Genomic DNA, 16,756 nt, shown 5'->3' on the forward strand with positions numbered 1-16,756 from the left:
CTGGGGCAGAGAGGTGACAGTTATCTTATTGAGAAAGCCGGCTATGCTAGATTGCACCCTCACACTGGGAGGGAAGGTCCATACTGGCACCTGCTTTCCAGTAAAAGACACAGTCTGACAATAATGGCCATGTTTGACTATTAGAAAATCTTTTTGTTGTGGGGCTAATGCATTTGACTTTTTTTGTCCCCCCCGTCCCCCGCCACCGCCCCATACTCTACATCCATTCCTGGGATGGGAATATGTATTTGTCCGTGGTGGCATTTAGCAGAGAAACACCTTAATCCTGAAAAAAACACTGGTGATTTTGTTCAGGAATGAATTTTGAGACTGAATAGCTCATTATCTAACTCTCTTTCCTGAGCCATAACAAGCTATTCTGTCATTGGAATTCATGTACTTTAAAAACGAAAAAGAGAGCATTCAGTGCATTCAGCATGTGAGTGTACACGCAGCAAAAAACGTGGGATCTCTCTGTTGCTGTATGCACAGCTTGTTGCTTTAGTTGGTGTTACAGATGCCATGCCCTGGTCCATGGGTCTCCTGCCACTGTCTAGTGAAGCACAACCACAGCAGATTAGCTTCCCTCCTTTCAGAGATGCCGTCTGGGTTAGCTGATATGGCCCACTTCATAAATTTCTGCTGAATGCCCCTAGATGTATATTTTGCACACTCAAACATGCAAGTGAAAGAAATACCGACATGCAGGTACATTATACTACTCTTCACCCTTTTTCTTGATCAGCTCAAAGTAATACAATGAATAAGTACAGGGTTTTGATGGTTGTTTTGGCTGAGCAGGAACTTCAGGGCAGAAAACAAGAATCAGGATTTGCCTAAACACTGCAAGTGAAGAAGAAGAAACCTTTTGGTTTTTAATTTCATTTGCTCTTTTAGAATAAAATTGCTAAATTTTAATGTGAAAATTTTGAAGTGGGAAATGAAAATATATTTAAATGCATTTTTTTGCTACAAAATATTTTTGACTGGACAATTTTGGCCAATTTGAGATAACATTTTTCAGTGAATAAAGTATTTTATGGAATAATATTCATCCTTCCTGAATAATTTCATATACTTTTCCATATTATCTGAATTTGCAGTAGAAGAGCTTATAAAGAATGATATTAAATCAGTTCAGGAATAAGTTAAGAAAACTCTTACCTTGAGAGACAGAAGCTAAACTTAACACAAAGCTTCTATTTCATGTGCACAATTCCAGCTTTATGCCAAGAGATTAAATATCATAGAGTGTATTGCTCTGAATTTCTGGTTCGAAAGGAATAATTTGCACATTAGTTGAATTTTGTGTGTTTGTCCCAAACCAGCAATCACACAGTATTTATATAAAGTTAGGCTTTCTCAGTCTTGAATAGTTTCTTGGGACACATAATTTCAGCCCATTTATTCTGTGTTGCTTTGAAGACTGCAATGCTACATCTGGCAAAAGTTTGCCATGTTCACTGTAAATTAATGCTTTTACAAAAAAGGGAATAATGATAGTCTTTTTCACTAAGCATGAATTGAATAGGTGAGGTTTGTCAGCTATTTGGAAAATTGAATAGGAACATACATTTCAGAGTTTACTTTCTCTTTTTTGTTTTGTATGTCCTAGCTTAAATGAAAGATGGCAGTCAAAGGCAGACTTTGGATAATTGATTTGTAACTACTAAAGATAGAATACTAAAGGCAGGTTTTTAATGAATTAGTAAAAATTTTGCCATTAATTTCAAGAGAGCTTCCATAGCTGAGGAATGACTAAATGTTCATACATTTACAATGTATTTGCTGTATACCAGGTGAGCTTTAGCAATATATCCAACAGAAGACACTGCATTTCTAAAAATGACATAGTTAAAGAGTTTCAGAGCATTAATGTTGATAATTAAATACAAATAAACTTTTATACTCTTTTTTTTAATTTACATTTCTTAGAATAAGCTTGCCAAGAGCTTGAGAAGAACTTAGGGAACTGAATTGGTATTTCAGAAAATGAGCTGGTTCAAATGAAGGTATAAAAGTAAAACTTCTAACAGGTTCCACAAAGCATCTCTGCCTGAGCGGTAAACCTAGGCAGTGGCAGACAAAATTATGATCCCTACTGTGTATGAAATAACTTAAGAGGAGAATGTACACTCTTGCACTAATGTAGCAATGGGAGAGTGAGAAATGCTGATGTCTCTATCCAGCCATAAGGTAGTAAGTCTGCTCACCACTTTATTTCATTTCAAAATAGTAAATGAATAAAATTCAGACATGAAAAAGGTAAAGTGTATTTACTGTCTGAATTCAAAGAAGCAGTCTGCACAATAACCCCCACTGAAGATAAGAAACTTACCATACAAATGCAGAAAAGGGGACACGCCCTTAGGCTAGTAAGCATGAAAAGAAATCGATAAAAAGCCCTGAGTTAGACTAGAATATTCATAGGAGTTTGGTAGCTTTCTAAAAGTACATGTCATTTTTTTCAAGAAACTTGTTCCAAAATGTAGCTTATTAATTGTATCGGCCGTTAACATCTGCAGTGTTGGCTTGGAAGCCCTGTTTTGGATAGAAAATGCCATGTGATGGAGCTAATAAAAGACAATACGGAGTTAAGCTGCCTATGAAGTTTGACCTTTTCTTTAAATGGCTTGTCTTTTAGAATTTTGATTCAAGTTGGTCTCTAGTCCTGGGAAGTGCTCTGAATTAATGGTAATAGTGAGAACCGCACCATATTGAGTATTTTGTGAGATCAGGTGCTGTATAAATTTGTAGTTTAGGTGGAGATTGTAGAGGCCAGGCCAGGATTACTTTCCTGTGTAAAAAGCAATCCACTCTGAGATGTCAATTATTCTCTGAGAAGAGATAGATTGTATTTTGCACAGTGTCTAGGACAATGGGGTCCCATGCTCATTTGGTTCCTTCACATAAATATATAAAACACTTGATATCAAATTCAGTGATTAAAAGTAATGGACCACTAATTCTGCAGATACTTGCTCTGCAGACAGCAATAGACTGTTTGGAAATCACCTGCCTTTAAACAAAATTGCCCTTCATGCCACTGAGTTTCTAAGGCATTAGAAAGGTTTCAACTTGCTAGTTTCATTAATTTTGTGCCCCAATGTATGGAAAATTATCTCTGAGGAGGTAGGGCAAATGTAAAGAAAATAGTATCTTTTTTTCAAATGAGAAGAATTTCTGCTATTCAACAGAACTGGCTTTTAAATTGCTTGTTTGCTTAATATAAAATACTTAGATATTTTCATATAGCAAGCACTGGGAGCACATCCTCATATCTGATAGTATAAATAGACCTATAATACTTCATCCTTATTTCTCTTCTGTCCTTTAAATTAATTGGAATGTAATTACATGTCTTCCATGACCCTAGCACAGAAAACTACTCTCTTCTGGATCAGAGTGATTTGAATTATTTTAATGCAAAAATCACTTGCCTGAATTTTAATGACCTTGCTAACTGTCATTTGTGTGGACTTTGTACTCGGTGAGGTGGAAAAGAAGCTGATGGCCCTCACAAAGAGCTTGCTACACTTCATTGCAGAAAATCCTATTCATGCTACTAGTTACCCATATAGACAGATATTGTAAGAGCTATTTTAAAATAAAAGTCTCCTAGGACTTAGCAGTGCTTACTCTTCCCAACAGATGAGAGCCACACACATAACTACACCTGTAAAACTTGAGGGGAAGGTTGTGCCCTTCCCATCAGTAGCTTCTCAGCTGAAGCTAGCGCTGCTTTCCTTCCCTGTCTGATTTTCCTTGATTCTCAAATCCTCTGTGGGTTTGACAGAGGATTTTAGCTGCTCTACCAGCTACAAGAATGTCTCTTTATAATCTAAAGTAAGCAGAGTTACTCCATTTTGTTGAAGAGTTGTCTTAAGGAAACCATGACCTGTTTTAGGTGAGTGTTGCAACTTTCTCTTTCTCACTACTTTTGGCCATGATGTGGAGTTCTGCTTGTAACTGAATTAGTCTGTCACTAAGTATGTGATAATTCATATAGGTTTAGTGACACAAATAATCTAGTTCACTCCTGTAACTGTATTTTACTATTCTCCTCCTGGTTTGATAAGCATTTTTCTAAAATTACAAAGAAAACCTCCTCATAGGCAGAGAAAAAAGTTGCTTGTTTGATTTCTTTCAAAGGAGTTCTGAATTTCATTTATTAAAGAAAGTAGGATGAAACAGCATTTTTTAGGAAAACACATAACATGTGATCTGCATTTACTTAGTGTGTCTGACTGAGCTTGAAGACAATCAGAAAAAACACTCAGAGTTCTTAAAATAAGACACCAAGGAAGTTATATTTAATATTAGCAGCGATAATTGTTGGAAATTTTTGCCTTTCTCAAAAAGAAATCTAGATCAGACAGTTCTCCCCAGGATGTAGTTATCTACCATGTTAATTCTGAGTAAGCTTTTAAAAGCTTCCCAGGGTGATGAAAAATCACTTTGGTTGTTTGGGGTTTTTTTTACAAGTTTTTTCATTTTTCTCTGATGTTCTTTACCTAACTAATTTCTGTAGTCTTTTCATTTTCTTTATTTTGATACTTTTTAGTTATCTGCAGCAATGCACAGTATCTTAAGGTATAGCACTCTGGCTTATCAGCATATATTTGTTCAGGCTAATAGTCCCTGGAGGGATTTTAGCTTGTTTTCTGTTTTCCTTTACTGGAAAGGAAAAGTAACATGCATTTAAATTGTCTTCGTTTCCTTTACATCCCATGTTTACAGTTCTCTCTACCTCGTTCTTGCACATCATTATGTGAGGAAGAAATCTCATCTCTGTTTCTCACACAGTGTCACAGTAAAATCCACTCTGGAGTAGGGGGCTAACTGAATGAGCCTGCCCACAAGCCGTTTGACATCCTAGTTTACATGGCTGTGGAGACTCCCTTTCTCATCAAAGATTCTGCCATAAGGCATGTCAGCATCCTTTGGTACTTTCTTATACCCTGTTCTCCCAGAAAGTATTGGCTCCAGCAAGGAGTGTAGAAATCTTCCTACTGTTCTAATCGCTTCTTCCCTGCTTACAACAGCTGTCTATGAAAAGTCTAAGCAAACTGGATCTCATAGACAAGCAAAGATATCCCTGGGTTTTCCTTTTCATTTTACAGATTTTTTTCCCTATATAACTAGAAGGTCTTCACCTGTTTCCAGTATAAGCTCTTGGATGGCCTAAATTCATTTGTCTCCCTTCCACCTATAAATTCCAAGACCAAAACCAAAGAAAAAAAACCAACAATGCAGTGTTTGTTTGGACACAGCATCCAGTACTGTGGTCATTCCTGTTTAATTCTCAAAGGTTTCAACTGACCCTCTAATCTCTCAATTAAACATTTAGCTTCAAAAAAAATCTTTCTTTTCAGTACAAAGACATTAAATATTACTAATATGTTAAAGGATTTCAGGTGTAACTTGAGGCCTCTGGGGATTTTCTTGGTCACTTCTCAAAGACACTGTACTTTCACCCACAGTTCTCTAGACAAAAGACTGCCTCTGAGCGCTTACCAATCTTTAATTCACTTTCAGGATTTAGACTGGTGCTATCTATTCTGTTGAAGAAAAATCATCTTCTAGCCCAGGTTGATTTCTCAGCCATCCTGCTCTGCACCATGTTATGACAATGTGATTCACATGTTACTCTTCTACCATGGCTACCTTCTCTCCCTCCTGTTCTTTTTCTAACAACTTTAGAATACGGAGTTTTGAACACCATAAACGCAAGAGCTACTCCATTTAATTTATTGCACTGCTCTCATATACCCATTCACCCTTTCCTTTTCATGAAAGTCTGCTAGACAGAAAATTATCAGCCTCTGTCACAGGCAGCCATAAAATCTGCACTCCAGCAGTAGAGAGGAAAAGGATTTATAGTTCATACTTCCTCATCCTGAAAAGAAAAGAAGGGAGACTCTTCCTGAGTTTAATGAAAATGACCCTTCAGTGAGGACTAGAAGTTCTGAGTAATGACCTAACACAGACCATCCCTGCTATTCAAAAAAGGAATTGATTCATGCCCCCGAATTTTCTAAGACGACTTTTTCTGTAAGAACTTTGCAAATAAACTATTTCTGCTTTCCAGTGGGTCAGCTTCACTATCAATACAGTCTTCTAATTCAGACTTTTTAAAGTACCAGAGATCTTCAAAAGAGTACCAGCGATCTTCAAAAGAGTACCAGCAGTTGCAGCAGTTGTCACAAGATGAAATGGGGTATTCTTGTCACCATATGTTGATGACTGATGTAAAGACATTTCCAAGACACCAAATCACTGCAGACGCATTACAGCTCTTCAAAAGTCTAGACATTTTGTATTTTCCCTTTCTGTGCCCAGTTCTTAGAGAAAACAGCGACAATTTTGGATTGCGTGTCAGTGAAGATGTGCTTACCTCAAGACAGCACTCTCAGGTTTGTCCTTTAATCTACAGTCTTATCCTGAGACCGCTGCTGGCCAACTCACTCACTTGTCATATGATTCAGTGCCTCTACTTTATGTCTTATACCAGATTGTGACTCCAGAATTTCTAGTTGTTTTCAAATAATTTCATTCCTATGGAGGAAAACAATTCACAAGGAGGTTAAGCACTCCCTGCTGAACTGGCAGAGTCTATCCAGGATTTGTCTCTGCTAAAAACCAGAGTGCTTTGAGGAGCTATCATAATGGATGGAAGTCATGAAAGTCCACTATGCAGCCACACAACTGGAGGCTACCTCTGTTAACAGAGCTCAAGCTGCTTTGGGCTTTCTTGAGGAGTAGTTCCTACCTCCTGTACATGGAATTACATGGGAGAGCACAGGGCAATACAGAATATGACTGCACCATATGGAACTGACACAGAAGTAAGTGTTTATATATATGTGTGTGTGTCTGTGTGTGTGTATGTGCAGAACATTCAGGAAGGGTTAAAATAACCTGGTTTTCAGTAACTGTATATATGTAAGCCCCTCCAGACAAACATTATGCATCTTGCACTGTGGCTACTAAGCACACAACTCTCTCTCTAAAGGTACTGAAGAAATGATGTCATGGTAACAGCAATAGTCTAGTAATTTGTGAACCTGTCATATGCACAAAATACATAATCAGAGAATTAAGGTATAAGTGAAACAATACACAGAATTTGGTATGCAAGTAAAGGCTGGCATTCTTATAACCATAGAAATTAAACACAAACCAGGTGGATGCAAACATAGGTCCCGTAACTGTAAACCATTAGGAGTGTAAATTTACAAAACTGAGTGGTAGGTTGTTTGGAGTTTTTTGGAATTAATTGACTGTACTTCCTTAATATATTTTTTCTGCATCAAGTTTCTATCAAACTATGGTTTCTGTAGGATTAATGTTCCCTCTTATTTTATCAGACATGTTCAGATCTAACTGCATGTCATTGCCCCCCCACCTGCATCACCAAAGTGTTTTAGCCCCCCAAACTCTGCAAGCATAAGCCTTTAAGGTCATGTGCCATCCAGCACTACAGGATGGCGCACACGCTGGAGACAGGGCCCTGACCACAGCTGCTGGTATCTTCCTTAATTCAGACAATAAAAAATCCTGATTTACGGAGGCTCCTAATCAATGTATTTCAAACCTGATAATCTTTTTGCACGTATAGCACCAGTCACTTTACAGTATGAGTTGAAGAAGCGGCCGTATGACTCTTCTATTGGAATAACAACAATCAACCTCAGAAGTGAGCGGACTGGAAGAGAAAGTTCAAGCTAGTTAGTAACTTTCCATCTCACATTAACTGTAGGTTATACCCCCACTCTGAGGACTTTTCTGAAAAACTGAATTGAAGTGGCTTGACGTCATCCAAAACAGCTGCTTTTTTGTCACAATGCAACCTTGGGCTGTCACTAAATGATGATCTGTCAATTTTTCTGCCTTGGTTCTCTACTACTCATTCCATTATAATGAGACACACCATTTTTCAAGCTTTCATGGTTAGACAGCTGGACTGACTAGATCGTTTTTCTGCTAGAATAAAATGCTACTGCAACTCTCACACAGAAAAACACTGAATATCATTATGGCAGAAAACTGAATATGATAAACTGGAAAAGTTAAGATTGTTCTAAACTTCCTAATATAAAATGATCTCATGATCTAGAGAGAAGCAAGGGTAGTGCTGAAAACTGTTCTGTTCAGAAGTGTATAGGTAGTGAAGAAGAGCATGTAGTTGTTAGAATTATTTCCTTTGCTGTATTTATATACAAAGGTCATGAACAATGGAGAAGGCCAAGTTAACAGCTTATTTTATGGCATAGAACAAACTGAGGAAGTCACAAATTCAGGATTATTGTTTTTTGGTTAGCTGATCCGGATGAATGGTGATGCTTAATTTGTACTTAATCCTTCATGCTGCTGTATGTCTTTTGGAGAGTTATTTGGTGAGGGATATCAACACTAAGGTGATTGTGGAGTCATTTGAACAAAGTGCTTCAGATGAGTCTGAACAAGCACCTAAATCTACAAGCAAGTAAAAGAAAATTTATTATATGGGATGGATGGAATGGTGGTGAAAAGACTAGGACAGGGACACTGATTGCTGCATTGACTGCGAATTAACGATCTCCATAATCACAACAGCAATTGCCTAAAATAGAAATGAGATCAGATTTAAACAGTTAAGTGCTTAAAGCCTTTGCGCTCCTCATACCATTTTAATGGAAAACATTCCACTTCTGCACATTTACAGCACCTTCAAGTAAGTGCAAATGTATCATTTGCCAGCAGAATATACATTTCTGTGCTTTTCAGTGGCCAGATTGGCTAAAGAGTTCTCCTGCTTCTAACAGACATGAGGAAAAGAGGCAAGAAACAGACTCCTGCTCTCAACACTGAAGCTTCTTGACTTAAAAACTGCTTTCACCTCAAGTGAGAAAGGTTAAAAATAAATTCCGAAGATTACAAGGCATTCAGCACTCCAAAATAAAGGGCTAGATGAAAATGTATTAGGCCAGTTTTCCACTGACCAGTGTTTCATTTGCATGTCACAGGTGGGTTGAAAACTGCTCGGACTGATGGTCTCAAAAGGAAGAGATCAATGTACTGAACAGTGGGCAACAGTCCAGCTGATAGCTGGGAACAAATGGAGTACATTGGTGTCTTTACTGGGAATGCTTGTTTCATATCTCCATCACTAACAGGGATATTAATACAGAATGCACAATCCACAAATTTGCAGATTGTAGTAAATTGAGGGGGTGAATGGTGGACATACTAAACAGCAGAGATTTGATCCAGAGAGACATTGGGAGACATGAGTATTGGGCCAACAGAAAATTTATGAAGATGAACAAGAAGTACAAAGCTCCTTGTATGGGGTGGAATAGCCCCATGCATCAGTACGCCACAGGCACTGACTGCCTGAGTAGCAGCTTTGCTGAAAAGGACAGCAAATGGGTTATGTTGAATGTCAACCTGAATATAAGCCAAAAGTGCACTATCATTGCAAATGGGGCAAAGCAGGCACTCAGCTGCATTAGGAGAAGCACAGCTGACAGATTGAAGTAGGTTGTTATCCCCCTCTTCTTGGCATGGGTAAGGCTGTACCTGGAACAGTGTTCAACTTTGGACCCCCGCCATGCAAGAGGGACATGGAGAAACTGAAGATGGTTCATCAAAGGGCTGTCACGATGGGCAGGAACTTGGGTAACATACCCAAACCACAATCTGTGACTGCTGCTTCTTGTTATATTCCCTGGCACTACCAAGAGGCGCTTGGCCCTATAACCTTTGTACCTTCTCTTTCATTAGCTGTTAGATTTGATTCGTCTGTTATTAGATCACCCCTTAGTCTCCTCTTCAACAACCTTTACCAGTCCATCTCCCTCTGCCTCTCCTGTAGTGCATGTAACCTAGCCTTGGGGGATTCAGATTAGGAAAAACTTTTTAACTAGAAAAGCAATGCAGAACAGGAACAGATTATCCAGGGAGGCTGTGGCATCTCCATTCTTGGAAGTTTTCAAGACTTGGCTAGACAAAGCCACAGCTGATCTGATCCAGTATTGGTGGCAATCACATTCAAAGCCGAAGCTGGATGAGATGACTTCCAGAAGTCCAAACCAACCAACATTTCTGTGACTCTGAATAGAAGCTTGACTACACAGTCTATTCTTGATTGACTAAGACCCTTCACTGATTCATTAATTCTACTTTGAACTTGTTTGTACAAGCACAAAGAATAATTATTTATTTGGTCTACAATCACTTTTTTTTTCTGTGAAGTAATATAACACATAGACATCTCAAGTTCTATACTGCAGAACTAGCGATCTTCTACCATGAGGATTTTCTTTGCTATCTGCAACAGATATCACCTCTACTTCATCCAAAACCAGTGCCACTTCTCTGTATTCCTACATATCCTAGGGTAGCATCTGAAGTTTATGAGTCAGGTCTGTACTGACATGTCTCTTCATGACTGTATCAGACTTGCTGGAAAATAAAACAATACATTCAAGGACCAATTTAAAAAAACCTACCAGTCCAAATACAGGAACAAACAAGTGTCTCCATATTGGTCATATGATAATTTACTGGAGCGAGAAAGAATCAAAGAAATGCTTCTTCCAATGACATCTGTGGGTAGGATGGAAAAGTACATTGCATTACTTGAACCATTTTTGGTGAGTCTTTTGAGTGTTAGGTGGAATTTGCCTTTGCTGTAATACAGAGATATGATGCAGGCTAAAATCTCAGAGCAGCTTCCAAAGTTTAATTGCTTGGCTCCTTTTATATTTCAAAATCAGCATGCTAAAATATACTACAGTCTTTTTACTGCGAAGTGGACTTGAGGTTTGGAATGCACTGAAAAATGGGATCTGAGCATATGTATCAAAAACTTCTTTCAATTATGCTTGTGCATGTAAATACAACAGCACCCTGTGCACAGTACTGGCATATTCGCACAACTCTGAGGGACTGATTAAGTGTTAATAATCTGCTGCTTTGGTTTCTTCTTCTACCCACCTTCTCACAACCCCTCCTGTTTCCACTGGCAGCTGTTGAAGTGGTAAATGTCACCTCTGTGCTTGAGCAACATGGACATGGGATTCAAAGAGATCTCAGATGTGTATTTGAGCAAGGAGTACATCTGCTAACTCCCTCTACCTTTCTTTTTCTTCCATAGTGGACCTATAGCGCCTGCTCGTGTCTCTGCCTGTCTTCCTGTATCACTATCAGGATTTTATCTGCTTATTACTGATTCCAGGGAATGCTTTCTTCTTACTTTCCAATGCAACTGTCAGAGGATAATTCAGCTCTTCAAAATGTTGTGAGGTGGAGATGGCTGTAACCCTGTCTGGAGGGTGGGTGTCAGCGAGTAGCTGGAAACAGAGCATAGGACATGGGGCAATTGTGTAGGATGAAGTCTTAAAATGGACCTTTTTAAAAACAGGTCAAAATAATATTTATCATATGATTCCTCATTATGTTAAAAGGGGAGGCTGGTATCAAATCTCTGTTGATGTTTTATTTCTCTTAAGAGCTGGAGCTCATATTAGTATGTCACTGTTACCAGTTTATAGTTTTCTGCAGCCATGGTGCTGTAAAGCTTGTCAGCCACCACTTTTGAAAGAAATATTAGGTCAGCTTTGGGTTTTAAAATTTAAGAAACAGTTTAGGCAATGTATATTAGGCAATACCCCTGTTATCTATGACTAAAAAAATTGAAATATTGACGTATTTTCAGGCATGAGAGAGCTAGGAACCTTTGAACAATTTTAACATTATATGGTTTGTTTTTTAAGTGGGAGCCAGAGGCACGTATCCATCTTCTACCGTAGAAGTACTTAGACGTACATACATCTTCTCTTTTTTAAATAACTGCTCATGTAATTTGTTTTGCCTTCTAGTCAGAGTAGGCTAATGGTACATCACCTCAGTCCTTCAACTGAGTTGCTAAGCTACCATAAGTCTACTGTTTCCAGTCATGTACCCTCATCCCACAAATATGAATGGCTAACACACCAAAACAACCCTGCCCCATGAATGCAGAGCATAAGTGGAAGTCCTTAGGTAAGTGATGGCCGTGGGTGAGAGAGAAGTGTCCTTTCCTTTGTTACAACCAATGTTGCATTTTTATGACCATGTCCAGAGAAAAATCAAGCATGGAGCATTGTCTGGTTAGCTTCTGAGTGAAGAGAGAAAGCAAATGGAAAGATAAATGGGGATGAGAACAGAGATAGTGCAGAGAAAGGGAGGAGCCAGAGGAGGGATAGACAGACAGACAGCTGGAGCAAAAGGGGCAGTATCCTCCGGAGATAGCTTCTCTCTATTCTTGACAGCCTCTCCTGCCCTAGCTCCACCTAAGTAGGTGAAGGGGAGAGATTCCTGTGCCATGGGCACTTCCAGCATGGAGGGGGGTGATGAAGGAAGGGATGCTGAGTGGCTGTTTCCCTGGGATAACTTTAAAATTACACATTTCAGGCTGCAGGTGTAGAAAAATACCTTGTCTGAGGAGATGCTGCTCACCCACGTCAGTCTTTATATACATTTTCTCACTGCTATCACATAGTAGCTATGTCCTTAAGGGTTAGGTATGCCAGTCCTGTCTGTGGCAGGAGTTAGTGTATACTGGCCCAGGGATCAGGAACTAGATAATAAATCTTTTTGAATCCTGGCTTTCATTATGTCTTGATAGGAAAGTAAATCTCACCCTCTCAGCAGCAAGCTATTCTTTCATTGCAAAGATACTGCTGGTGAATGATGTTTTCCAAACTGATAAATGTGGGATTTCCTGTGCCGCAAGTTATTTTGTTTGTCTTGGACATTCATGTTTCAGTTTTATGAAGCAATCTGTCTGGGGAAAGGCTCAGAAATAATTGGCTGAGGCTCTTCTTCTGATATAGGTCTTTATAACCATAGATCTATAGCAAATCCAAACGTGAAAGTAAAATCATGCTTCATCTTGGTGCTGGGGTGTTGAATACAGATAGTTGTGCTTCCACTTGCATGCTGTATATCTGTATCTCTAGAGCTGTTCATTTTAAAAACAACTAATGCATAGAAGATGAAAAAAGTTTGAGGGGTTGAAGAAAATAGAATCTTGCATCAGATACAGGCCCCTCCATAGCCTTCCTGGTAGTTGACTGGAAATGTTCATACAAACAACTTCCTTGCAAACATTACTCTCAGGTGTAGTGACTGACTTTCCTATAGCTTCCATAGCTTTAAGACCCACCTGTACTTTAGGCTTTGTTCAGTATCTTTGTTTTTCTATCCTCAGATGCAATGCTTGAAGAGGAAACAGCAAAAAAACCTTTTGTCCCTGTCTCTTCATATTCAATTGGCATTCTTTTCCTCCTTCTCAAGGGCTTTCCCTGGCAGACTGCACACAAGCTGACTTTCAGCTCATGCCAGCTAAGCACAGGGACATCCCTCCGGATGGACTTTTAGGAGATTTATTGAAGCCTTTGTGTCATTACCATTGTATGAGCCCCATTTCTTAGAGGTTGCAACTTTCTGCCCAACAACCTAATTCCTGATGGCAACAGGGCTTCTGCAATCAACTCTATCAGCTTTTCCTTCCTGGAAATAAGATGATAAAGAAGGCTACTACCTTGGAAAAACTACTTTCTTTAGGACAATTTATTAAGCCATTTGTGACTTTGGCTCCTTGTTCTGTTTTTCGTCCTTATATGGTCTCCATTTCTTAAAAAATATAAAAAGCTTAGAAAGTATAATGCAACCTTGCAACAACACATCTTGCAAATGGACAACTATGGCATAGAAAAGTTAGCAATGCATGGGAGATCTGGGAGAGAGAACCAAGAGGAAATGAGTATTCTCTTGCTTCCTTGTCCTTTTCCTATTTTGCCGCATATACAAGGCAGAGCAACTTTGTACCACAGAAGGGGCAAGAGTAAATCACAGTAAATCACAGTCTGAAAAATAAAAAGCCAGCGGTTCAGCTGCAGGAGTTCTGTCAGATTGCTAGAACAGTTCTGTAAGAGACTGCTAATTAAAAATCAGTATTAAAATACTGTTCAGAGAAGTTAAAGAAGGGAAGCAAATCTCTGGTAGCCCATCTGCTTTCCTGTAGCTACCAGTAGCTCGTGCTGCATCTGAATCTACTGTGCCGTGTGATGTTTCAGAGATGCTCAGAATCAGCAGCCCCTCGAGTTTGTGCGGCTCCTGAGCCCCATTGGCTGGAAGGCAAAGCAGAGGCGGAGAGTGCCCTGAATATTTTTCTCCTCCACACACCATAAAACAGGCAGCCAGCATGCACTGGCTGACAGCGAGACTGGTGCTTGCAGTTTGAAATTAGTTTCTGCTCCGCAGCAGTCACTTGGGCATTTTATGTTTGCCTCTCTTAATGGAAGGGAACAAAAAAGCCTTGCAGCATACCAGTGAACTAAACAGGAACTGACCATAGGGGAGAATCTGATGCAAACTTACAGACCGTTGGGACTCTGTGACATAGATTACCAAGGTAAATGTGATGATGATCAGAAACTGCGTCTGTGAGAGGGTAAACCAGTATTTCTGAGTTTGAAACCTTATTTTGTAACAGCAGTCAAAGTGTTCTGAACTGCTGCCTGCCTCGGTGCTGGCTTATTTTTCTTTTCTTCCCAAGCTGAAAAGCCAATGAAGATTTTCAAAGGAATGCAAAAGGAGCAGGAGTTTTAAAAGCAGGAAGCTGAAAGGGGATCTCCATAAGATGAATTTCACCCAGCACCACGGGACACTCCAGCCTCTCCATTTCTGGAACCACAGCTACAAACTGCACGGAGGTGCCAGCGAGCTCAATGCAAAGGGCCACTCCTCGGGCGGCTGCTACGAGCAACTCTTTGTATCCCCCGAAGTGTTTGTGACTCTGGGCATCATCAGCTTGCTGGAGAACGTCTTGGTCATTGTGGCGATAGCCAAGAACAAGAACCTCCATTCACCCATGTACTTCTTCATCTGTAGCTTGGCAGTGGCTGACATGCTAGTGAGTGTATCTAATGGATCAGAAACTATTGTCATCACGCTGCTAAACAATACAGACACAGATGCACAGAGCTTTACCATAAACATTGACAATGTCATTGACTCAGTGATTTGCAGTTCCTTGCTTGCATCAATTTGCAGTCTTCTCTCAATAGCAGTGGACAGGTACTTTACTATCTTTTATGCCCTCCAGTACCATAATATCATGACGGTGAAGCGCGTAGGGGTCATCATCACATGCATCTGGGCTGCTTGCACAGTCTCAGGCATTTTGTTCATCATTTACTCTGACAGCAGTGTTGTCATCATCTGCCTTATTAGCATGTTCTTTACTATGCTCATTCTCATGGCATCCCTCTATGTCCACATGTTTATGATGGCTCGGATGCATATCAAAAAGATTGCTGTTCTTCCAGGGACTGGCCCTATTCGCCAAGGGGCCAACATGAAAGGGGCCATCACTCTCACCATCCTGATCGGAGTTTTTGTTGTGTGTTGGGCTCCATTTTTCCTGCACCTGATTTTCTACATTTCCTGCCCCTACAACCCTTACTGTGTGTGCTTCATGTCCCACTTTAACTTCTACCTCATCCTCATCATGTGCAATTCCATCATCGATCCACTTATCTATGCATTCCGGAGTCAGGAGCTCAGGAAAACATTCAAGGAGATTATATGCTGCTGTAGCCTGAGAGGGCTTTGTGATTTCCCTGGCAAATATTAAACTGACTGGATACGTTACCGTATACACAACATGCAGCACAGAGTTCCAAGCCTTCAGATTCTCTTTCTCAGCAGAATTTGGTTTAAATCTTTAAGAGTGATTACCTCTTTCTGTCTCCCCTCCCTCTCATCCTTCTAACCCATTCACGTGTAATTCATATTTCTGTATAATGTTTGTGATATCTGCAGTTTGTAATTTATTTGGCTGGAAAGAGAAGTAGCACTTCATACCAGTTTGTAAGTAAGCAAATAAATGTAATGATGAATGTGAAATACTAACAAACATAAGCAGCTGTATGTTCCAACTGCTAACAAAATAAATAACTTGCCTGTCTTACAGTACATATTGGCTGATACTGTCCCTTATTCTGTTGAAGTAATTATAGCTATCCATTATATTACATACAGCTCAAAATAGAGCATATGCTTCTCTACTAGTGGATTAGAGGTTCTCTAGAATTAGAAAGCAGATTTTTCATAAGGATTACTGCAACCAACGAGTTGTATTCATTCATTTTGAACTCTTTTCCTCCTACTCCACAAGCAGCAATTCTGTTCGTTGTTACAGTTATTGCCTACAACAATAAGATTTTTCAAACGCCTGCTACACAGACAATAGAATGCTTGGGTTTTGCAGGGGGCAAGGGGGTTCAAGACGATGATTGCTTTACGTCTGAGAGTACCTTTTTGCAAAGTTGAAATTGCTCCCTGGAGCATCAGTTAGCCCTGTATATATTTGCTAAACTGGCTTCCAGGTAGTCTAGCACCCTCCATTCAGCCATGAAGCAGGCATAGTATTAACATTGACAGTGCCAGCACCAATGTAAAGATTCACTGAGAGATTTACCTGATGAAGAGGGAAGTTCAGTCCGAACGTTCAGTCCTTCCTTGTTCTGAGTTTTTGTGGGGAACAAAGGCTCTGTGCTTCAGAAGAAAATACATCCTTGTTAGAAACAAGCTGCCCTCTATTCTGAAGTGTGCTGTTAGCAGATGGGATCCACTGACAGGATCCTTATGGTGGAGTCAAGGCATGTGTTAATTTGGCCTGAGAACCTCAGACCATACTGTGGAGCATATGAACTTTGTG

The 16,756-nt window shown here is 39.6% G+C and overlaps 1 protein-coding gene across 1 annotated transcript; it reads left to right on the top strand.

Annotated features, from left to right (window-relative positions):
- Nucleotides 1-14,127: 14,127 nt before the first annotated feature.
- Nucleotides 14,128-16,011, top strand: MC4R (melanocortin 4 receptor). The gene has a single exon (XM_030041817.1). It carries the CDS (start codon nt 14,675-14,677, stop codon nt 15,668-15,670), a length of 996 nt encoding a protein of 331 aa, XP_029897677.1. The 5' UTR covers nt 14,128-14,674; the 3' UTR covers nt 15,671-16,011.
- Nucleotides 16,012-16,756: the final 745 nt, after the last annotated feature.

The sequence above is a fragment of the Aquila chrysaetos genome, chromosome 18 (genome assembly GCF_900496995.4).
Source record: "Aquila chrysaetos chrysaetos chromosome 18, bAquChr1.4, whole genome shotgun sequence".
NCBI lineage: Eukaryota > Metazoa > Chordata > Aves > Accipitriformes > Accipitridae > Aquila > Aquila chrysaetos.